Genomic DNA, 24,542 nt, shown 5'->3' with positions numbered 1-24,542 from the left:
AGAGAGAGAGGGAGGGAGAGCAGAGGTGAACGGAGGGAGAGCAGAGGTGGACGGAGAGATGGGCAGACCAGATAGTTTTCAGTCTCCCTCTCCTCCCATGCCAGTCATCAACCACGTTTTCAGCCTGGCTCCATACAAGGCGTACCTGGAGGCTGCTGGCATGCTGGCTCCACCTGTAAGATGGTCTCAGACAACTGACCACCAGCCTTCTGGACGCTGTGTGGTCAAACCTGAGACCCAATCAGACCCTCACAGACAATCAGACCTTCACAGACATCAACACAGACAGGAAATGGGCCCTACATCTGACCCACACAGACCTGAGAGAGACCATAAACAACAGGAAGAGAAGCCTGTATCAATCAATCACAGGATTGATAACCATGTAGCCTCAGAACAGCAGGGGCCTGTAGAAGAGCAGAGGATTCTGGGTGCTGTAGTCGAGCAGAGGATTCTGGGTACTGTAGTCAGATCAGACACTCCACACAGGAAGCCTGTATTGCCTGTTGTTATTGAAACACAGCCGGAACCCCCTCAGAGGATAAAAACAGAGGAGATGGAAACACAGCAGGACCCAGAGAGGGAGGTGGAAGTGGAGACTAAAGTGGTCAAGGATGAGGAGATGGAAACGCAGCAGGACCCAGAGAGGGAGGTGGAAGTGAAGACTAAAGTGGTCAAGGAGGAGGAGATGGTGGCAGAGACTGGTGTGTTTGAACATGATCTCGACGTGGATGTTATTAAGAAATGTGAATCTGATAAACTGGACAGTAAATTGTCAATAGCGTCAGATAAATATATTTATATTATGTCGGCTACAAATGTGTCCAAATACAAAGCAGAGATTTCAAATAGATGTGTGATGGAGGGATCTTTTACTTACAACATGCACCACCATCAGCCACAACACCATCAGCCCCAACACCACCATCAGCCCCAGCCCCAGCACCACCATCAGCCCCAGCCCCAGCACCACCATCAGCCCCAGCACCAGCCCCAGTCCTACCACCAACCTAACCACCAACAATCCCAGCCCCTTCCCGACCACTATCCACCCAATCCATCCCAGGCCCAGGCCCACCACCAGCCCTATGACCGAACCCCCACCCTACGTCCCAAATCAACAACTCCACCCCAACACCTCTCAACAGGGCATAGGATGGTGGGAGCTTTCACCCAGAACATGCACCACCCGCCCCATTCCCATTGTCAGGCCCATCATAAGCCCTATGACCGGACTGCCGCACCACACCCCAAATCATCCACCCCTCCCCAATCCCCCAACCCAGCCAACACCAAACTGAACCTTCAAAACATCCCTCCTCAATGTCTCAAGCTAACCACCTATAAGTTCGTACTGCCAGATAACATGCTCCGAGGTATTCCTCCCTCTCCACACTCTACAGAGGTCCCAGAGTCACCCACTGACCCTGCGGCTGTAGCCAAATCCTGCCACCGCCCTCCTGCCCTTTCAGACAGCCTCTCCAGCTCCCGACCAGCCAGACAGCACTTCCTGGAGCTGCACCTCTCGCTGTGTAACCTGGTCTCCAGCTGTGTGTCCCACACCCCAGCCACAGAGCTCCAAACCTGGCTGTCCCAGCTGGATATCTATCCTACCTCCACCACCTCCCCTCCACCCAAGGCCCAGAAGGTGACCTCTCTGCTGGGGTCCGGGGCGAGGGCGGTGTGCCTGAGGGGACCAGAGACCCAGGCTGCTCTCCAGAAGGTGCTCCAGAGACTGGGGCAGTATGTAGCCCAGCAGCAGTGTCCCTTCCCCCATGTGATAAGGGCGGGGGCGGTGTTTGTTCCCATGCTGGTGGTGAAGGCGCTGCTCTTCCCTCAGGTCCAGGGGGCCTACATTGACCAAGTTCTCCAGGTACAGCTGTCATGGACTGGATCTACATTTGATTGGTCCTAAATCATTACATTTTAGCACCACAGGTCACACACAACATCACTCATTTCATTACACGTGACATATCACTCATTTCATTACACATGACATACACTACATACAGTGCATTCGGAAAGTATTCAGACCCCTTGACTTTTTCTACATTTTGTTACGTTACAGCCTTATTCTAAAATTGATTAAATTGTTTTTTTCCCCCTGAATCTACACACAATACCCCATAATGACAAAGCAAAAACTGGGTTTTTAGATATTTGTTGCAAATGTATTAAAAATAAAAAACTGAAATATTACATTTACTTAAGTATTCAGACCCTTTACTCAGTACTTTGTTGAAGCACCTTTGGCAGTGATTACAGCATCGAGTCTTCTTGGGTATGACGCTATAAGCTTGGCACACCTGTATTTGGGGAGTTTCTCCCATTCTTCTCTGCAGATCCTCTCAAGCTCTGTCAGGTTGGATGGGGAGTGTCGCTGCACAGCTATTTTCAGGTCTCTCCAGAGATGTTCGATCGGGTTCAAGTCCGGGCTCTGGCTGGGCCACTCAAGGACATTCAGAGACTTGTCCCGAAGACACTCCTGTGTTGTCTTATCTGTGTGCTTAGGTTCGTTGTCCTGTTGGAAGGTGAACCTTCGCCCCAGTCTGAGGTCCTGAGCACTCTGGAGCAGGTTTTCATCAAGGATCTCTCTGTACTTTGCTCCGTTCGTCTTTCCCTCTCCTGACTAGTCTCCCAGTTCCTGCTGCTGAAAAAAATCCCCACAACATGATGCTGCCACCACGATGCTTCACCGTAGGGATGGTGCCAAGTTTCAGACGTGACGTTTGGCATTCAGGCCAAAGAATTCAATCTTGTTTTCATCAGACCAGAGAATCTTGTTTCTCATGGTCTGAGAGTCTTTAGGTGCCTTTTGGAAAACTCCAAGTGGGCTGTCATGTGCCTTTTACTGAGGAGTGGCTTCTGTCTGGCCACTCTACCATAAAGGCCTGATTTGGTGGAGTGCTGCAGAGATGGTTGTCCTTCTGGAAGGTTCTCCCATCTCCACAGAGGAACTCCGGAGCTCTGTCAGAGTGACCATCGGGTTCTTGGTCACCTCCCTGACCAAGGCCCTTCTCCCCCGATTGCTCAGTTTGGTCGGCCGGCCAGCTCTAGGAAGAGTCTTGGTGGTTCCAGACTTCTTCCATTTAAGAATGATGGATGCCACTGTGTTCTTGGGGACCTTCAATGCTGCAGAAATGTTTTGGTATCCTACCCCAGATCTGTGCCTCGACACGATCCAGTCTCGGAGCTCTACGGACAATTCCTTCGACCTCATGGCTTGGTTTTTGCTCTGACATGCACTGTCAACTGTGGGACCTTATATAGACAGGTGTGTGCCTTTCCAAATCGTGTCCAATCAATTGACTTTACCACAGGTGGACTCCAATCAAGTTGTAGAAACACCTCAAGGATGATCAATGGGAACAGGATGCACCTGAGCTCAATTCCGAGTCTCATAGCAAAGGGTCTGAATACATATGTAAATAAGGTATTTCTGTTTTTTATTTTTAATCCATTTGCAAATATTTGTTTCCGCTTCGTCATTTTTGTTCAAATCTTATCAAATGTTATTTGTCACATGCGCCGAATACAACAGGTGTAGACCTTACCGTGAAATGCTTACTTACAAGCCCTTAACCAACAATGCAGTTCAAGAAATAGAGTTAAGAAAATATTTACTAAATAAACAAAAGTAAAACATTTAATAAAAATAACACAATAAAATAACAGAGTCAATGTGTGGGGGTACAGGTTAGTCCAGGTAATTTGTACATGTAGGTAGGGGGAAAGTGACTATGTATAGATAATAAACAGCGAGCAGCAGCAGTGTAAAATCTAAGTGGGGGGTCAATGTAAATAGTCCGGGTGGCCATGATTAGCTGTTCAGGAGTCTTATGGCTTGGGGGTAGACGCTGCTAATAGTCCGGGTGGCCATGATTAGCTGTTCAGGAGTCTTATGGCTTGGGGGTAGAAGCTGTTTAGAAGCCTCTTGGACCTAGACTTAGCGCTCCGGTACCGCTTGCCGTGCAGTAGCAGAGAGAACAGTCTATGACTTGGGTGACTGGAGCCTTAGACAATTTCTTAGGCCTTCCTCTGACACCGCCTAGTATAGAGGTCCTGGATGTCAGGAAGCTTGGCCCCAGTGATGTACTGGGCCGTACGCACTACCCTCTGTAGCGCCTTACGGTCGGACGTCGAGCAGTTGCCATACCAGGTGGTGATGCAACCAGTCAGGATGCTCTCGATGGTGCAGCTGTAGAACTTAGTGTGTTTGGACCATGACAATTTGTTGGTGATGTGGGTACCAAGGAACTTGAATCTCTCGACCCACTCCACTACAGCCCCGTCGATTTGAATGAGGGCATGTTCGACCCTTCTTTTCCTGTAGTCCACAATCAGCTCCTTTGTCTTGATCACGTTGAGGGAGAGGTTGTTATCCTGGCACCACACTGCCAGGTCTCTGACCTCCTCCCTATAGGCTGTCTCATCGTTGTCTGTGATCAGGCCTACCACTGTTGTGTCATCAGCAAATGTAATGATGATGTTGGAGTCGTGCGCGGCCACGCAGTCGTGGATGAACAGGGAGTACAGGAGGGGACTGAGCACGCACCCCTGAGGGGCCTCCGTGTTGAGGATCAGCGTGGCAGATGTGTTGTTACCTACCCTTACCACCTGGGGGCGGCCCGTCAGGAAGTCCAGGATCCAGTTGCAGAGGGAGGTGTTTAGTCCCAGGGTCCTTAGCTTAGTGATGAGCTTTGTGGGCACTATGGTGTTGAACGCTGAGCTGTAGTCAATTAACAATATTCTCACATAGGTGTTCCTTTTGTCCAGGTGGGAAAGGGCAGTGTGGCGTGCGATTGAGATTGCATCATCTGTGGATCTGTTGGGGCGGTATGCGAATTGGAGTGGGTCTAGGGTTTCTGGGATGATGGTGTTGATGTGAGCCATGACCAGCCTTTCAAAGCACTCCATGGCTACCGGCGTGAGTGCTACGGGGCGGTAGTCATTTAGGTAGGTTACCTTCGCTTTCTTGGGCATAGGGACTATGGTGGTCTGCTTGAAACATGTAGGTATTACAGACTCGGTCAGGGAGAGGCTGAAAATGTAATCCGTCTGGCCCCACGGCCTTGTGAATATTGACCTGTTTAAAGGTCTAGCTCATATCGGCTACGGAGTGCGTGATCACACAGTCGTCCGGAACAGCTGGTGCTCTCATGCATGCTTCAGTGTTGCTTGCCTCGAAGCGAGCATAAAAGGCATTTAGCTCGTCTGGTAAGCTCGCGTCACTGGGCAGCTCACGGCTGGGTTTCCTTTGTGGTCCGTAATAGTTTGCAAGCCCTGCCACATCCGACGAGCGTCAGAGCCTGTGTACTAGGATTCAGTCTTAGTCCTGTATTGACGCTTTGCCTGTTTGATTGTTCGTCTGAGGGCATAGCGGAATTTCTTATAAGCGTCGTTAAAAACCTCGAGACCTCCTTAATATTAGACAAACAAAATAGCACAGTTGGTTAGGAGCCGTAAAACTGCAGCCATCCCCTCCTGCATCATTATATGATTGATGAGATTATTATTTTTAACCCATTATAGAATAAGGCTGTAATGTAACAAAATGTGGAAAAAGTAAAGGGGTCTGAATACTTTCTGAATGCGCTGTATACAAAAGTATGTGGACACCCCTTCACCCCTTCAAATGAGTGGATTCGGCTATTTCCCCCCACACCCGTTGCTGACAGGTGTAGTGTGTAAAAATCATCTGTCCTCGGTTGCGACACTCACTACCGAGTTCAAAACTGCCTCTGGAAGCAAGGCACAAGAACTGTTCGTCGGGAGCTTCATGTAATGGGTTTCCATGGCCGAGCAGCCGCACACAAGCCTAAGATCACCATGCGCAATATGAAGCATCGGCTGGAGTGGTGGAAACGATTTCTCTGGAGTGATGAATCACGCTTCCCCAACTGGCAGTCTGACGGACGAATCTGGGTTTGGCGGATGCCAGGAGAACGCTACCTGGCCGAATTCATAGTGCCAATGTGGTGTCGAGACAACGATGCTGATTATAATGGTTTATTACATCAAAGATTACAGTATCAATTTACAGACTCCTGCAGAAATCCGGAGAACAACTGACCCAATCTCTAATATGTTATTCTTCCCGTCCTTTGTTCAAAACATGGTATTTATATCCTATGTAACATAATATGGCGTGATTTTAATAGACCAATCCCTGGCCTCTACATACAGTGGGGGGAAAAAGTATTTAGTCAGCCACCAATTGTGCAAGTTCTCCCACTTAAAAAGATGAGAGAGGCCTGTAATTTTCATCATAGGTACACGTCAACTATGACAGACAAAATGAGAGAAAAAAAATCCAGAAAATCACATTGTAGGATTTTTAATGAATTTATTTGCAAATTATGGTGGAAAATAAGTATTTGGTCAATAACAAAAGTATCTCAATACTTTGTTATATACCCTTTGTTGGCAATGACACAGGTCAAACGTTTTCTGTAAGTCTTCACAAGGTTTTCACATACTGTTGCTGGTATTTTGGCCCATTCCTCCATGCAGATCTCCTCTAGAGCAGTGATGTTTTGGGGCTGTCGCTGGGCAACACAGACTTTCAACTCCCTCCAAAGATTTTCTATGGGGTTGAGACTGGCTAGGCCACTCCAGGACCTTAAAATGCTTCTTACGAAGCCACTCCTTCGTTGCCCGGGCGGTGTGTTTGGGATCATTGTCATGCTGAAAGACCCAGCCACTATTCATCTTCAATGCCCTTGCTGATGGAAGGAGGTTTTCACTCAAAATCTCACGATACATGAACAAGTTCTCATTTACAACTGCGACCTGGCCAAGATAAAGCAAAGCAGTGCGATTTAAAAACAACACAGAGTTACACATGGGGTAAACAAAACAAAGTCAAAAAAATAAAAATAATATATATATATATATATATATATATATATATATATATATATATATATATATATATATATATATATATATATATATATATATATATATATATATATATATATATATATATATATATACACAGTGTGTGCAAATGTAGCAAGTTATGGAGGTAAGGCAATAAATAGGCTATAGTGCAAAATAATTACAATTTAGTATTAACACTGGAATGCTAGATGTGCAAGAGATGATGTGCAAATAGAGATACTGGGGTGCAAATTAGCAAAATAAATAACAATATGGGGATGAGGTAGTTGGGTGGGCTAATTTCAGATGGGCTGTGTACAGGTGCAGTGATCGGTAAGGTGCTCTGACAACTGATGCTTAAAGTTAGTGAGGGAGATAAGATTCTCCAGCCTCTTAAAGAAGAAGTTACAGGTCTGTGAGAGCCAGAAATCTTGCTTGTTTGTAGGTGACCAAATACTTATTTTCCACCATAATTTGAAAATAAATTCATAAAAAATCCTACAATGTGATTTTCTGGATTTTTTTTTTCTCAATTTGTCTGTCATAGTTGACGTGTACCTATGATGAAAATTACAGGCCTCTCTCATCTTTTTAAGTGGGAGAACTTGCACAATTGGTGGCTGACTAAATACTTTTTTCCCCCACTGTAGCAGACTCTCCTCTGTTTTAGGGGGCCCCTATAGTAATGTTTTCCAGATGTTTCCGCAAGCAGAGCCAAGTTCCTCTAACACACCATTTGCAAACGTCAGCAAAATCATAGACTTTCAGATACTACACCAACTTGACTGGCCTGCACAGAGCCCTGACCTCAACCCCATCGAACACCTTTGGGATGAATTGGAACGCCGACTGTGAGCCAGGCCTAATCGCCCAACATCAGTGCCCGACCTCACTAATGCTCTTGTGGCTGAATGGAAGCAAGTCCCAGCAGCAATGTTCCAACATCTAGTGGAAAGCCTTCCCAGAAGAGTGGAGGCTGTTATAGCAGCAAAGGGGGGGACCAACTCCATATTAATGCCCATGATTTTGGAATGAGGTATCCACATACTTTTGGTCATGTAGTGTATTACTCATTTCATTACACATGACATATCCCTCATTTCATTACACGTGACATATCCCTCATTTCATTACACGTGACACATTCCATGTCACTCATTTAATTACACGTGACACATCCCTCATTTTATTACACATTCCATCATTCATTTCATTACACGTGACACATTCCATATCACTCATTTCATTACACATTCCATATCACTAATTTCATTACACGTGACATATCCCTCATTTTATTACAAGTGACACATTCCATATCACTAATTTCATTACACGTGACATGACATATCACTCATTTCATTCATGTCTGATGAATTCTCTATGTCAAGTCTTTCTTTGTACATTTCTGTCAACAGACTACAAAGTAGCCTGGGCACCAGTTTGTTTTGTGCTAACATTCCACTCCATGTACTTGTTGTCATATGACAAAGTATAAGGAGTGGAATGTTAGCACAAAACGGGTCTGTATTTCAGGTTAACGATAAAGTTGATCTAATATAATGACAGGAGCACAAGGTGGAGTTGAGGCCTACCACACTGTCTGAGGAGAGACAACTGGTGACACTGCAGAAACGACCCTGCTCCTCCAAGCTACGCAGGCTCCTGTCACTCAAACACCTGCCGAACATCTACCCTGACGTACTCAACCTCTACTATCACAGCTGTGTCTGCAAGAGCCTGGGTAAGTTAGCTGTTAGCCTGGCCCCTGATAGAGGCTGGGTGAGTTAGCCCTTAGCCTGGCCCCTGATAGAAGCTGGGTGAGTTAGCCCTTAGCCTGTTAGCCTGGCACCTGATAGAAGCTGGGTGAGTTAGCCCTTAGCCTGTTAGCCTGGCCCCTGATAGAGGCTGGGTGAGTTAGCCCTTAGCCTGTTAGCCTGGCACCTGATAGAAGCTGGGTGAGTTAGCCCTTAGCCTGTTAGCCTGGCCCCTGATAGAGGCTGGGTGAGTTAGCCCTTAGCCTGTTAGCCTGGCCCCTGATAGAGGCTGGGTGAGTTAGCCGTTAGCCTGGCCCCTGATAGAGGCTGGGTGAGTTAGCCCTTAGCCTGTTAGCCTGGCCCCTGATAGAGGCTGGGTGAGTTAGCCCTTAGCCTGTTAGCCTGGCCCCTGATAGAAGCTGGGTGAGTTAGCCCTTAGCCTGTTAGCCTGGCCCCTGATAGAGGCTGGGTGAGTTAGCCCTTAGCCTGTTAGCCTGGCACCTGATAGAAGCTGGGTGAGTTAGCCCTTAGCCTGTTAGCCTGGCCCCTGATAGAGGCTGGGTGAGTTAGCCCTTAGCCTGTTAGCCTGGCACCTGATAGAAGCTGGGTGAGTTAGCCCTTAGCCTGTTAGCCTGGCCCCTGATAGAGGCTGGGTGAGTTAGCCCTTAGCCTGTTAGCCTGGCCCCTGATAGAATCTGGGTGAGTTAGCCCTTAGCCTGTTAGCCTGGCCCCTGATAGAGGCTGGGTGAGTTAGCCGTTAGCCTGGCCCCTGATAGAAGCTGGGTGAGTTAGCCCTTAGCCTGTTAGCCTGGCCCCTGATAGAGGCTGGGTGAGTTAGCCCTTAGCCTGTTAGCCTGGCACCTGATAGAAGCTGGGTGAGTTAGCCCTTAGCCTGTTAGCCTGGCACCTGATAGAGGCTGGGTGAGTTAGCCCTTAGCCTGTTAGCCTGGCACCTGATAGAAGCTGGGTGAGTTAGCCTGTTAGCCTGGCCCCTGATAGAGGCTGGGTGAGTTAGCCCTTAGCCTGTTAGCCTGGCACCTGATAGAAGCTGGGTGAGTTAGCCCTTAGCCTGTTAGCCTGGCCCCTGATAGAAGCTGGGTGAGTTAGCCCTTAGCCTGTTAGCCTGGCCCCTGATAGAAGCTGGGTGAGTTAGCCCTTAGCCTGTTAGCCTGGCCCCTGATAGAGGCTGGGTGAGTTAGCCGTTAGCCTGGCCCCTGATAGAAGCTGGGTGAGTTAGCCCTTAGCCTGTTAGCCTGGCCCCTGATAGAGGCTGGGTGAGTTAGCCCTTAGCCTGTTAGCCTGGCCCCTGATAGAGGCTGGGTGAGTTAGCCCTTAGCCTGTTAGCCTGGCCCCTGATAGAAGCTGGGTGAGTTAGCCCTTAGCCTGTTAGCCTGGCCCCTGATAGAGGCTGGGTGAGTTAGCCGTTAGCCTGGCCCCTGATAGAGGCTGGGTGAGTTAGCCCTTAGCCTGTTAGCCTGGCACCTGATAGAAGCTGGGTGAGTTAGCCCTTAGCCTGTTAGCCTGGCCCCTGAGGATTAGATGACAGTTAGCCAGAGGGGTATACTACAAAGCAGAATCAATGAGTTAGCCAGCTAACTTTGATAAATAGCCATAAATAGCTGAGTTTCTGGTTAATTTTGAAAGCTAAACTTAGATATCTGTTTTTGGTTGTTGAGTCCATACCCATTTTTAAGATTATCAACAACAACACATTTTTTTTAGTTTTTTCAGAATATTTAGACAAGTTAGCTGGCTAACTCATTGATGCTGCTTTGAAGTATACCCCTGGGAGACTTGTATCTCAGTCACTGGTATACATACACAGTAGTAAAGATACACATCCCAAATGTGTTATAGGTCGCGGAAATCTAATTTACTTAGTTATCATTGGACAGTCCATGTCCAAATTCATTCCATATCCTTGACATCCGTCACATTGTCAGCCAGTCATTCATTTATTTATTTGGATCCCCATTAGCTGTTAGTATTGCAAAAGCTACCCTTCCTGGGGTCATGCAAAGCAACATGGTTCTGATTAGACCATAATGGACTGTCTCTTCCTGGGGTCATGCAAAGCATCATGGTTCTGATTAGACCATAATGGACTGTCTCTTCCTGGGGTCATGCAAAGCATCATGGTTCTGATTGGACCATAATGGACTGTATCTTCCTGGGGTCATGCAAAGCAACATGGTTCTGATTAGACCATAATGGACTGTATCTTCCTGGGGTCATGCAAAGCAACATGGTTATGATTAGACCATAATGGACTGTCTCTTCCTGGGGTCATGCAAAGCATCATGGTTCTGATTAGACCATAATGGACTGTCTCTTCCTGGGGTCATGCAAAGCAACGTGGTTATGATTAGACCATAATGGACTGTCTCTTCCTGGGGTCATGCAAAGCATCATGGTTCTGATTGGACCATAATGGACTGTATCTTCCTGGGGTCATGCAAAGCATCATGGTTCTGATTGGACCATAATGGACTGTCTCTTCCTGGGGTCATGCAAAGCATCATGGTTCTGATTGGACCATAATGGACTGTATCTTCCTGGGGTCATGCAAAGCAACATGGTTCTGATTAGACCATAATGGACTGTCTCTTCCTGGGGTCATGCAAAGCATCATGGTTCTGATTGGACCATAATGGACTGTATCTTCCTGGGGTCATGCAAAGCATCATGGTTCTGATTGGACCATAATGGACTGTCTCTTCCTGGGGTCATGCAAAGCATCATGGTTCTGATTGGACCATAATGGACTGTATCTTCCTGGGGTCATGCAAAGCAACATGGTTCTGATTAGACCATAATGGACTGTCTCTTCCTGGGGTCATGCAAAGCATCATGGTTCTGATTGGACCATAATGGACTGTATCTTCCTGGGGTCATGCAAAGCATCATGGTTCTGATTGGACCATAATGGACTGTATCTTTAGCAGAACTGCACTGTTGGCTCTTATTTTTCTGATCAAATCAAATTTTATTGGCCACATGCGCCGAATACAACAGGTGCAGACATTACAGTGAAATGCTTACTTACAGCCCTTAACCAACAGTGCATTTATTTTTTTTATAAAAAAGTAGAATAAAACAACAACAAAAAAGTGTTGAGAAAAAAAGAGCAGAAGTAAAATGAAATAACAGTAGGGAGGCTATATATACAAGGGGGTACCGGTGCAGAGTCAATGTGCGGGGGCACCGGCTAGTTTAGGTAGTTGAGGTAATATGTACATGTGGGTAGAGTTAAAGTGACTATGCATAAATAATTAACAGAGTAGCAGCAGCGTAAAAAGGTGGGGGTGGGGGGGCAGTGCAAATAGTCCGGGTAGCCATGATTAGCTGTTCAGGAGTCTTATGGCTTGGAGGTAGAAGCTGTTGAGAAGTCTTTTGGACCTAGACTTGGCACTCCGGTACCGCTTGCCGTGCGGTAGCAGAGAGAACAGTCTATGACTAGGGTGGCTGGAGTCTTTGACAATTTTGAGGGCCTTCCTCTGACACCGCCTGGTATAGAGGTCCTGGATGGCAGGAAGCTTGGCCCCAGTGATGTACTGGGCCGTACGCACTACCCTCTGTAGTGCCTTGCGGTCGGAGGCCGAGCAGTTGCCATACCAGGCGGTGATGCAACCAGTCAGGATGCTCTCGATGGTGCAGCTGTAGAATTTCTTCACAGGAAATGTGTGTGTGTGCGCGTGTGTGGCACACAGTATGTCCATTGTGGCCAGTGAGTGTGTGTGTGGTTGGTGTGTGTGAGTGAGTGAGTGAGTGTGGTTGGTGTGTGTGTGGCCTGACTTATGGCTGCCTGGCATTTCAGTTTGAAATCCGGGTGAAAGCAGAAGCAAGTTTCTTACATTGAGCATTACTGAGAGACTGAACAGACACACAACTAACATCAACATCGTCACATGCTATCTGTGTGAACTGAAGAGGTTGCATGCTATCTGTGTGAACTGAAGAGGTTGCATGCAGACCTTGAAGGGGAACTGGATAAAAGAGGGACCTTGAAAGGGAACTGGATGCAGTGGGGACCTTGAAGGGGAACTACACTTAATGGGGACCTTGAAGGGGAACTGGATAAAATGGGGACCTTGAAGGGGTAAAAACAAAATGGGCCAGTTTCCCAGGTCTGGTTTTTATATGGGCCAGTTTCCCAGGTCTGGTTTTTATATGGGCCAGTTTCCCAGGTCTGGTTTTTATATGGGCCAGTTTCCCAGGTCTGGTTTTTATATGGGCCAGTTTCCCAGGTCTGGTTTTTATATGGGCCAGTTTCCCAGGTCTGGTTTTTATATGGGCCAGTTTCCCAGGTCTGGTTTTTATATGGGCCAGTTTCCCAGGTCTGGTTTTTATATGGGCCAGTTTCCCAGGTCTGGTTTTTATATGGGCCAGTTTCCCAGGTCTGGTTTTTATATGGGCCAGTTTCCCAGGTCTGGTTTTTATATGGGCCAGTTTCCCAGGTCTGGTTTTTATATGGGCCAGTTTCCCAGGTCTGGTTTTTATATGGGCCAGTTTCCCAGGTCTGGTTTTTATATGGGCCAGTTTCCCAGGTCTGGTTTTTATATGGGCCAGTTTCCCAGGTCTGGTTGGTGGTGTTCTGGAGTTTCCCAGACAGATGAAGCTTAGTTAGCCTGGACAAAAACGTTGTTTCAATGGAGTTTGCATGAGACTCCCCTGTTGTTCAGTTGGCTGTTGCACCTGTTTGTCATTGGCACACACCACACACACACACACACACACACACACACACACACCACACACACACCACACACCACACCACACACACACACACACACCACACACACACCACACACCACACCACACACACACGCTCGCTCGCACGCACTCACTCACTCACTCACTCACTCACTCACTCACTCACTCACTCACACACACACCAACCACACACACACCAACCACACACACACACACACCAACCAACCACACACACACACACCAACCACTCACTGACTCACTCACTCACACACACCAACCACTCACTCACTCACTCACACACACCAACCACACACACACCAACCACACACACACACACACCAACCAACCACACACACACACACCAACCACTCACTGACTCACTCACTCACACACACCAACCACTCACTCACTCACACCAACCACACACACTCACTCACTCACTCACCAACCACACACACCAACCACACACACACACACACACACCAACCACACACACACACACCACACACACACACCAAACACACACACACACACCAACCACACACACACACACACACCAACCACACACACACACACCAACCACACACACACACACACCAACCACACACACACACCAAACACACCAAACACACACACACACACCAACCACACACACACACACACACACACACACACACACACACACACACACACCAACCACACTCACTCACTCACACTCACTCACTCACTCACACACACACACCAACCACACACACACACCACACACACACACCAAACACACACACACCACCAACCACACACACACACACACACACACACACACCAACCACACACACACACCAACCACTCACACTCACTCACTCACTCACACACACACACACACCCCAACCACACTCACTCACTCACTCACTCACACCAACCACACACACACACACACACACACACACACACACACACCCCAACCACACTCACTCACTCACTCACACACACCAAACACACACACACACACACACACACACACCAACCACACACACACACACACACACACCAACCTCACACACTCACTCACTCACTCACACACACACACCAACCACTCACACTCACTCACACACACCAACACACACACACTCACTCACTCACTCACTCACTCACTTACTCTCACACACACACTCTCACACACACTCTCACACTCACTCACTCACACTCACACACACACCAAACACACACACACACACACACACACACCAACCACACACACCAACCTCACTCACTCACTCACACACACACCAACCACACACACATACTGCTGTACTGAGTCGTCCAATACTGCTGTACTGAGTCGTTCCTCTGGATGCATAGTCCAATACTGCTGTGCTGAGTCGTTCCTCTGGATGTATAGTCCAATACTGCTGTACTGAGTCATTCCTCTGGATGTATAGTCCAATACTACTGTACTGAGTCGTTCCTCTGGATGCATAGTCCAATACTGCTGTGCTGAGTCGTTCCTCTGGATGTATAGTCCAATACTGCTGTGCTGAGTCGTTCCTCTGGATGTATAGTCCAATACTGCTGTGCTGAGTCGTTCCTCTGGATGTATAGTCCAATACAACTGTACTGAGTCGTTCCTCTGGATGTATAGTCGGGGCAAATCCTAACTTTAATTTAAGTCATATTTTCTCTTGCATTGATGTCAATGTTAGGATTCACCTCTTCATTCTTATTAAATGTTTAGTAAGCAAAAAATGTTTTTTTAAATGTAATTTCAGGGTCTTGAATGTAATTTCAGGGTCTTGAATGTAATTTCAGGGTCTTGAATGTAATTTCAGGGTCTTGAATGTAATTTCTAGTAATGGGAGATTTATTACTATAATTATATGAATAGCCATGTTTTCCATCCCCTTCCTTTTCTGATTGTTACCATCATTTTCATTTCAAATCCATTCCATTTATTTTTTTTACAGAGTCGCCGTCACCTGATGCTCCCCAAAAGACAGCCCAGGTATCTGCTGCTTCCTGTTCTGTTTCCCCCTCAGCTTCCTACATCACTGACTACGTTTCCCTGCACACTAACAATTAGATATTAAACTGATTATGGGAGTAAGCAGAGGATGACATTAGTCATGTAAACACTTTACTCTGCATATCTTAATCGGCCTAAGGTCAAAATCGAAGTAAGCATACAACACTTCTTTCTGTTGCAATCTTTCAAATGATTAGGACATGGAAACAGCTTGATAAGAGTTCCAGTGGTTGTTTGATCTGAGTGACCGCAGAACGAGCCTCCAACTTATGCGCGAGTGAAGTGATGAAAAACTGAAAATATGCATCTTAGAACTTTATATGTCCGAACTCATAATCAAATAGTCTTCACAAAAATAACATGGTAGAACATTTATTTTGATTGCAGATTTTCTGCGTTTACCAAAGTCCCATCAGGTAGCCTGATTTATTTACATTTTACATTTTTAGTCATTTAGCAGACGCTCTTATCCAGAGCGACTTACAGTTAGTGAGTGCATACAATATATATATATTTTTTCATACTGGCCCCCCGTGGGAATCGAACCCACAACCCTGGCGTTGCAAACGCCATGCTCTACCAACTGAGCTACACGGGACTAATCTTAGGGAATTGTTCTTCTTGTAAACGTTTAAATCAAACTATATTAATCTGACTATTCACAATAATGGTATTGTTGTGTGCGTGTAACCATACTTACATTACCCAGCTTCTGGACTAATATCTACAAACAATCCACTACCACTTCTAATCAGCACTTGAGTTGACATTTCAACTAACTGTCATCTATGATTACTGAACTAATAACCCTTCCTGTTAATAACACTGTTATAACAACTGTTAACGTTAAGGTTTGACCATATTAACAACATTGGACTGAAATTCTTCTTCCTCTACATGCATCTGTTTGTGCTTTTAGCATTGTCATGGTGACACACTTTGCTTCTTGAAAGTCCAATATCTTGATAACGTGACTGCTGCAAAACGCCAACAAGGGACTGATGAAAATTGGATTTTCGCTTTAACCTCTTCTGTCGGATTATTCATAGAACAGCTAGCCGTTTGGCATGACCATGGGAGTTGGCTTTACAGCACAAACAGATCTGGGACCAGTGTATAGAACAGTACAGTGCAACAGAAACTAAAACTCAGACTTTTCCTGGAAGGAAGGAAGGAAGGAAGTAGCGGACCAATCAGGGACCTGTATTCTGTCCTCTGGGTTAGTGATGTGCTGCAGGAGTTTCACGTGACCATGACCAAGTGATTTACTCATCTCTCACATGTCTTTTCTTGTCTGTTTCATTTCAAACCTCCATTTGGGCTTTTTCTTTTTAACGAAGTTTGGCATAAAACTAACGATTTTAAATTAGCCTTTCACCCTTTCATCTCAAACCTCCATTTGGTCTCCCCTTAACTGTCCCTTTATAGAAATGTGTTAAAAATAACACTAATATCATATCACTAGCATCTCCAATAACTTTAAAAAAGTTGATTTTCAACTTGATATTTATTTGGTAAAGTTTGGTTAAAAACACACTGTAGCCTTGGTGACATTCTCTCAACAGTTGTGACTGATTTAATCTTTTGAACTCTGTCAACATAACTGATTTCACTAACTGAATCATCTAATCCAGACAGATGGTTATTTCCTGTTCTCTGCTGAGTGCTGACTTGATAGTGTTCACATGGGGGTCACATGGGGGTCACAGGGAACTTAACTTCCATCTGACCCTTTTCTTCCTGTATTTACGCTAGGCTGGATTGTGCTTTGCCTTGCGCAAAGGAACCCACAATATACAGACCCCACCCAACAGGCACTCTAGGCAGGCTAAAGCAAACACTAAAAGTATTTGAAAGATGTTGAACCCATGCTGATAGCAGCAGACTGTTGTCATGGAGCCTGTATAGTACAGTACCTTTCACTTCACTCTGGGTTTTCAGGGTCAGGCTGAGGTCAACACTGTCCAATCATTGGGTGCCTCCCAAATGGGTCCTGGTCTAAAGTAGTGCACTAAATAGGGAATAGGGACTCATTTGGGACTCACACTGTTTGCTGATTTTAATAGATGAGCACTGTGTTTTAGTCTTTCAGCTAAATATGGGTTGGTTGGTGGTGTGGTGGAGTGATCTGGTCTGGTGGAGTGATCTGGTCTGGTGGAGTGATCTGGTCTGGTGGAGTGATCTGGTCTGGTGGAGTGATCTGGTCTGGTGGAGTGATCTAGTCTGGTCCTGGTGGAGTGATCTGGTCCTGGACCTGTGGTGTGGTCTGGTCCTGTGGTCTGGTCTGGGTCTGGTCCTGGACCTGTGGTCTGGTCCTGGACCTGTGGTCTGGTCCTGGACCTGTGGTCTGGTCTGGACCTGTGGTCTGGTCCTGGACCTGTGGTCTGGTCTGGTCCTGGTCCTGTGGTCTGGTCCTGGTCCTGGTCCTGTGGTCTGGTCCTGGTCCTGGTCCTGTGGTCTGGTCCTGGTCCTGTGGTCTGGTCCTGGTCCTGTGGTCTGGTCCTGGTCCTGTGGTCTGGTCCTGGTCCTGTGGTCTGGTCCTGGTCTGGTCCTGTGGTCTGGTCCTGTGGTCTGGTCTGGTCCTGTGGTCTGGTCTGGTCCTGTGGTCTGGTCCTGTGGTCTGGTCTGGTCCTGTGGTCTGGTCTGGACCTGTGGTCTGGTCCTGTGGTCTGGTCTGGACCTGTGGTCTGGTCCTGTGGTCTGGTCCTCTGGTCTGGGTCTGGTCCTGGACCTGTGGTCTGGTCCTGGTCCTGTGGTCTGGTCTGGTCCTGGACCTGTGGTCTGGTCTGGTCTGGTCCTGTGGTCTGGTCCTGGACCTCTGGTCTGGTCCTAGTCCTGTGGTCTGGTCTGGACCTGTGGTCTGGTCTGGTCCTGTGGTCTGGTCCTGTGGTCTGGTCCTGTGGTCTGGTCTGGTCCTGTGGTCTGGTCTGGTCCTGTGGTCTGGTCCTGTGGTCTGGTCTGGTCCTGTGGTCTGGTCTGGACCTGTGGTCTGGTCCTGTGGTCTGGTCTGGACCTGTGGTCTGGTCCTGTGGTCTGGACCTGTGGTCTGGTCTGGTCCTGGACCTGTGGTTTGGTCCTGGTCCTGTGGTCTGGTCTGGTCCTGTGGTCTGGTCCTGTGGTCTGGTCTGGTCCTGTGGTCTGGTCCTGTGGTCTGGTCCTGGACCTGCTTTTGCTTTGTTTGCTCTCTTTCTCCTTTCTCTGGGGAAATGTTCAACTTTGACTTCATTTACGTCATGTGTCTTTCTAGCCCCTCGTTTACATCTTTCACTCTTTCCTTCTTCATATCTCTCCATTTCTTTTTGATTCAATCAAACAACAATCACAGTGTGATTTATCATCCCAACGATTGCACATTATATTTCCAAGCTCATTTCAAGTTGACACAGTACTAATGTAAAGACGCATCCTAACGGCCATGTTCCCTGTGTTCCAGGTGTAGAGACGGTTGATGCGGCCAGGACACCGGAAGGAGTGCTATGTTTAGAGGACCGTTGGAATAGCTCTGCCGGTGGGCTATGTTCACTGGCCACTAACACTGGACCATGTTCACAAACAACCTATAACATCGGGTCACGTTTACAACCCACCAACCGCTGTGACATTGGAACACAGACCACCTCCTCACCAGCCTCCTCACCAGCCCCATCTCCCGCCTCACCAGCCCCATCTCCCGCCTCACCAGCCCCATCTCCCGCCTCACCAGCCCCATCTCCCGCCTCACCAGCCCCATCTCCCGCCTCACCAGCCCCATCTCCCACCTCACCAGCCCCATCTCCCGCCTCACCAGCCCCCTTTCCCGCCTCACCAGCCCCATCTCCCACCTCACCAGCCCCATCTCCCGCCTCATCAGCATCCGTCTCGCCACAACACCTGGAGGAATGTGTCAATCTGTCTCAGTCTCAGACCCCGAGCTGCAGCGCCACAGCCAGCCTCTCCTTTCAGAGACAGAGGAGGGGGATGGGGGTGGGGAGAGAGGACCTGAAGAGAGGATCATCATCATACTTTCAGAAGCACAAGAGGAAAGATGGGAAAGGATTGACCAAACGTGTGTTTCTAGGGAGGAGGAATAGCACGGTGTCGGAGGGAGAGAGAGAGGACGGTGGTGGGAACACAGAGCAGGCTGGAAACTGGAGCATTGTGAAGAACACTGTTAATCAAGAGGAGTGGGAATGGGACAGGTGGCCGGTGGGAAGCAGTGACGATGCAGGGAGTGACTCTGAAAGGAGGGGTGGAGAGAGGAAGGGCGAGAGGGGTGGAGAGAGGGGTGGAGAGAGGAAGGGTGAGAGGGGTGGAGAGAGGAAGGGTGGAGAGAGGAAGGGTGGAGAGAGGAGGGGTGGAGAGAGGAAGGGAGAGAGGGGTGGAGAGAGGGGTGGAGAGAGGAGGGGTGGAGAGAGGAGGGGTGGAGAGAGGAAGGGTGGAGAGAGGAGGGGTGGAGAGAGGAAGGGTGGAGAGAGGAGGGGTGGAGAGAGGAAGGGAGAGAGGGGTGGAGAGAGGAAGAGAGAGCGGAAGGGAGAGAGGGGTGGAGAGAGGAAGAGAGAGAGGGGTGGAGGCAATAAGCACACAGAGATGGAGGAAGAGGAGGAGCCATCAGCCACACCCCTGCTGGAGGAGGAGGAGTCTGATAACTCCTGGATGTGCCCCTTGACCTCAGATGAGCTGTCTTTGTCTCCTAGCAACACAGAGTTAGCCTCCACACTGTCCACTCCGTCCTCCAAGACCCCGTCCTCAGGTTCAGGGTCAGCCTCGTCCCAGGGCCTCAGGACTAAGAGCCAGTCAGGGATGATCCTCAAGCTGAGGAGGGTGTTGTTTCCTAAGGGACGTAAAGGCCAACAGACCCGATACCAGGCTGTCTCTGTCTCAGACCCTGAATTGCACCGACACAGCCAGCCTCTCCTCTCAGACAGCCAGCCTCTCCTCTCAGACAGCCAGCCTCTCCTCTCAGACAGCCAGCCTCTCCTCTCAGAGACAGAGGATGGGGAGAGCGGAGATGGGGAGGCCAGGAGAGAGAGGGACAGGGAGGGGGACAGAGGAGAGGCCAGGGAAAGAACCAGGGATGGAGGTCTTTCCAGGAAGATGTCCTCCAAGCTCCCCCAGCGAGGGCTGCGTTTCCAGGGCTTCTCTTCTACCCTGCGCCCCCTCTGCCACCTTACCACCTTCTCCTCCTTCAGCCGACTGTCCTCCTCTCTGTCCTCCTCTCTGTCCTCCTCTCTGTCCTCCTCTCTGTCCTCCTCTCTGTCCTCCTCTCTGCGCCGCTCCGTCATGAAGATCAAGTACTGCCCCTTCTTGTCTGCCTGCCACAGCTCTGACCACCGCCGGCGCCGCTGGATCCTTCGCTCCGCCGTGCAGCGCGCCCGCCGGGTCATGAAGATCTACTACCCAGACCTGGTGGGGAGACGGATACAACACCTCTACGAGGAGGGGGACGGGACAGAGGTGTGGTACAGGGGACTGGTGGTGCAGGTACATGAAGCACACCCCAACCCCCTGAAGACGGTGTTCCAGGTGAAATATGACTCTGAACCAGAGTGGCAGTATTACCTGGAGCTGCTCATAGACTATAAGAAGGGTTGGCTCAAAATAGAGGGCTGAGACAGGGCCGAGACGGGGCTTGTTTGTTTGGTTTCTGAAGAATGGCTGGCTTGAAAAAGAGCACTGAAGACTGGGAAACATTCCTTTTCCTGTGTGTGTGCGTGTTGGTTTGAACTGGTTTGTGTGTTTGACTGTGTTGTTTTTGAACGGTTTGATATGTGTATCGGTGCTTTTCTCTGGGCAACTTTGTTTTGCATCACCTAGTGCCCCGGGTGGGTGGAGATTTCACTTTAGGACCAATGGAATGGTGCCCCTGGTGGGTGGAGATTTCACTTTAGGACCAATGGAATGGTCTACAATATGCAACTTCCCCCCACACCCTGTGCACCGGACGATACAAAACAAACTCATCCAATGATCCTCAAGTTCGTCTTTGCTAGTTTGTTAAACGTTAAACTGTCATTTCAGCTGCTTGCTGCCTCCCAAAGGAATGCTGTTGGACAAGATTGAGATGATTTTTACAGATTGGTTGAACTGTGCTCCTTCCAACATGGAAACATAAATCTACGACCTTTATGTTAAAGATAGTTTATATTTATTCATCCTACCAGTAACTGTAATTGTCTCCGGTTCACAAAATAATCTTGTTAGACAAGATTTAGGCAGTTTAATGAATCTTTCCTCAGGAAAAATGTCTAACAGTCTTAACATACATTAACCTAGTTAGAGAGTCACAGACTAAATGAACCTATTAAAAACTAAAACTAAGTTTTAAGTGAGAATAGTTAAATATATATAGATGATAGTTGAATATAGATGAGAATAAGCATTGGTCTGAAATCCCCCCCAAAATGTTTTTTTATTTTGAATAAATTTGCAAACATTTCTAAAAACCTGTTTTTGCTTTGTCATTATGGGGTATTGTGTTTAGATTGATGAGGGGGAAAACAAACGTAATCCATTTGAGAATAAGTCTGTAACGTAACAAAATGTGGAAAAAGTCACGGGGTCTGAATACTTTCCGAATGCACGGCAAACACCCCTTCAAATTAGTAGATTCGGCTATTTCAGCCACACCCGTTGCTGACAGGTGTATCAAATCGAGCACACAGCCATGCAATCTCCATAGACAAACATTGGACACATCTGGGTTTGGCAGATGCCAGGAGAACGCTATCTGCCCCAATGCATAGTGCCAACTGTAATGATCTGGGGCTGTTTTTCATGGTTCGGGCTAGGCCCCTTAGTTCCAGTGAAGGGAAATCTTAACGCTACAGCTTACAATGACATTCTAGACGATTCTGTGCTTCCAACTTTGTGGCAACAGTTTGGGGAAGGCCCTTTCCTGTTAGACAATACCCCTGTGCACAAAGCGAGGTCCATACAGAAAATGGTTTGTCATATTAAGTAAACAATAATAACAAATGACAACAAATAATGTAGTGGTTAATATTAAATAATGTAGTGGTTAATATTAAATATTAAATAATGTAGTGGTTAATATTAAATATTAAATAATGTAGTGGTTAATATTAAATAATGTAGTGGTTAATATTTAATATTAAATAATGTAGTGGTTAATATTTAATATTAAATAATGTAGTGGTTAATATTAAATAATTTAGTGGTTAATATTAAATAATGTAGTGGTTAATATTAAATAATGTAGTGGTTAATATTAAATAATGTAGTGGTTAATATTAAATAATGTAGTGGTTAATATTTAATATTAAATAATGTAGTGGTTAATATTTAATATTAAATTATGTAGTGGTTAATATTTAATATTAAATAATGTAGTGGTTAATATTAAATAATGTAGTGGTTAATATTTAATATTAAATAATGTAGTGGTTAATATTAAATAATGTAGTGGTTAATATTAAATATTAAATAATGTAGTGGTTAATATTTAATATTAAATAATGTAGTGGTTAATATTTAATATTAAATAATGTAGTGGTTAATATTAAATAATGTAGTGGTTAATATTAAATAATGTAGTGGTTAATATTAAATAATGTAGTGGTTAATATTTAATATTAAATAATGTAGTGGTTAATATTAAATAATGTAGTGGTTAATATTAAATAATGTAGTGGTTAATATTAAATAATGTAGTGGTTAATATTAAATATTAAATAATGTAGTGGGTAATATTAAATATTAAATAATGTAGTGGTTAATATTTAATATTAAATAATGTAGTGGTTAATATTAAATAATGTAGTGGTTAATATTAAATAATGTAGTGGTTAATATTAAATAATGTAGTGGTTATTAAATAATGTAGTGGTTAATATTTAATATTAAATAATGTAGTGGTTAATATTTAAAATTAACAGTTGATTTTTCCAGAGGGAAGCGAAAAACCAGAAACCCATTTTAAGCCCAATATGGAGTAAACTGGAAAACATTTCCCTGATCTCTTTTAACAAGACAATCGAGCTCCTGGAAAATACACCAATAATCAACATGTACTGTACTAAATTAGGCCCAGCCTTTGGAACTTTGGTTTTCCTAGATATGGCTACTATATTGTGATCACTACATCCAATGGATTTGGATACTGCTTTAAAGCAAATCTCTGCAGCATTAGTAAAGAAGTGATCAATACCTGTTGATGATTTAATTCCTGTGCTGTTTGTAACTACCCTGGTAGGTTGACTGACAACCTGAACCAGCTTGCAGGCACTGGTTACAGATTTAAGTTTTTTATTGAGCGGGCAGCTTGATGAGAGCCAGTCAATATTTACAGTTTTTTTACAATCACTTTGGCACTAATTTCAGAACCTTGACATCAAAACTCAAAACGGTCATCACTTGTAACACAGGCTGTCCAATGTTCAAAACATTGCATTGTGCATTCATATCTTTAAATAAATATTGCACTTGCACAATCATTGGTTCAAAAAACAAATGTATTGTGAAATACCAATGAAACGTTAATTTAGATCACCCACACACAAGCAACCGATAGTTTCACTGTGTCATTGTTCAAACAATCATTAAATATTGTAGTACAAAATAGGTGATACATGTTTCATTATGGTACTACATGTAAATACATCCCTGTAAAAGTACTGCAGTAGTAGAGAGAATACTACAGACACAGTGGAATCATTGAAATATATTGATGAAAAACAATACAGTACTGTAAAACATCAAATGCAGTGTTCCTCAACTTGCTTGCTTGTACTGTAAAAAGCTAAACATAGGAGTGATTACTGTACTTCTACATTTTCATCAACTCTGTCTTGTGGATTTGGCCACAGGTTTTCATCTACATCACAATGGATGTTTTCATTAGCCAAACATCTTGGAAAAAACCTTTGGCCATGGCGAATCCAGGCCTGACACTGGTCTGCCGTGATGTCATTGCATGCGTCATCCATGGCCTGGAGAAGAGTGACTTGTTCATGAGGGCGCCTGTCATAAACCTTCCATCTCCATGTGGAGAAAATTTCCTCAATCGGGTTAAGGAAAGGAGAGTATGGGGGTAAATACAGGGTGGTAAATTGTGCATGGGCCTGAAACCATGCTTGGACCATATGAGCATGGTGGAACCTGACATTATCCCACACAATGACATAGGTCACGCCACCAGCTCTACAGACCTGATCGAGCTCATCAAG

General features: G+C 46.2%; 1 protein-coding gene across 1 annotated transcript; it reads left to right on the top strand.

The window, feature by feature from the left end:
* Window positions 1-14: 14 nt before the first annotated feature.
* On the top strand, window positions 15-19,624 carry LOC311134586 (uncharacterized protein). The gene is made up of 4 exons (XM_084168321.1): window positions 15-1,873; window positions 8,458-8,632; window positions 15,320-15,357; window positions 18,812-19,624. Exons 1-4 carry the CDS (start codon window positions 59-61, stop codon window positions 18,815-18,817), a joined length of 2,034 nt encoding a protein of 677 aa, XP_084024447.1. The 5' UTR covers window positions 15-58; the 3' UTR covers window positions 18,818-19,624.
* Window positions 19,625-24,542: the final 4,918 nt, after the last annotated feature.

Source organism: Coregonus lavaretus (assembly GCF_964263955.1).
Source record: "Coregonus lavaretus genome assembly, chromosome: 9".
Taxonomy (NCBI): Eukaryota; Metazoa; Chordata; class Actinopteri; order Salmoniformes; family Salmonidae; genus Coregonus; species Coregonus lavaretus.
Note: the sequence above shows the minus strand (reverse complement) of the source record. Positions and strands in the feature narration are given on the sequence as shown.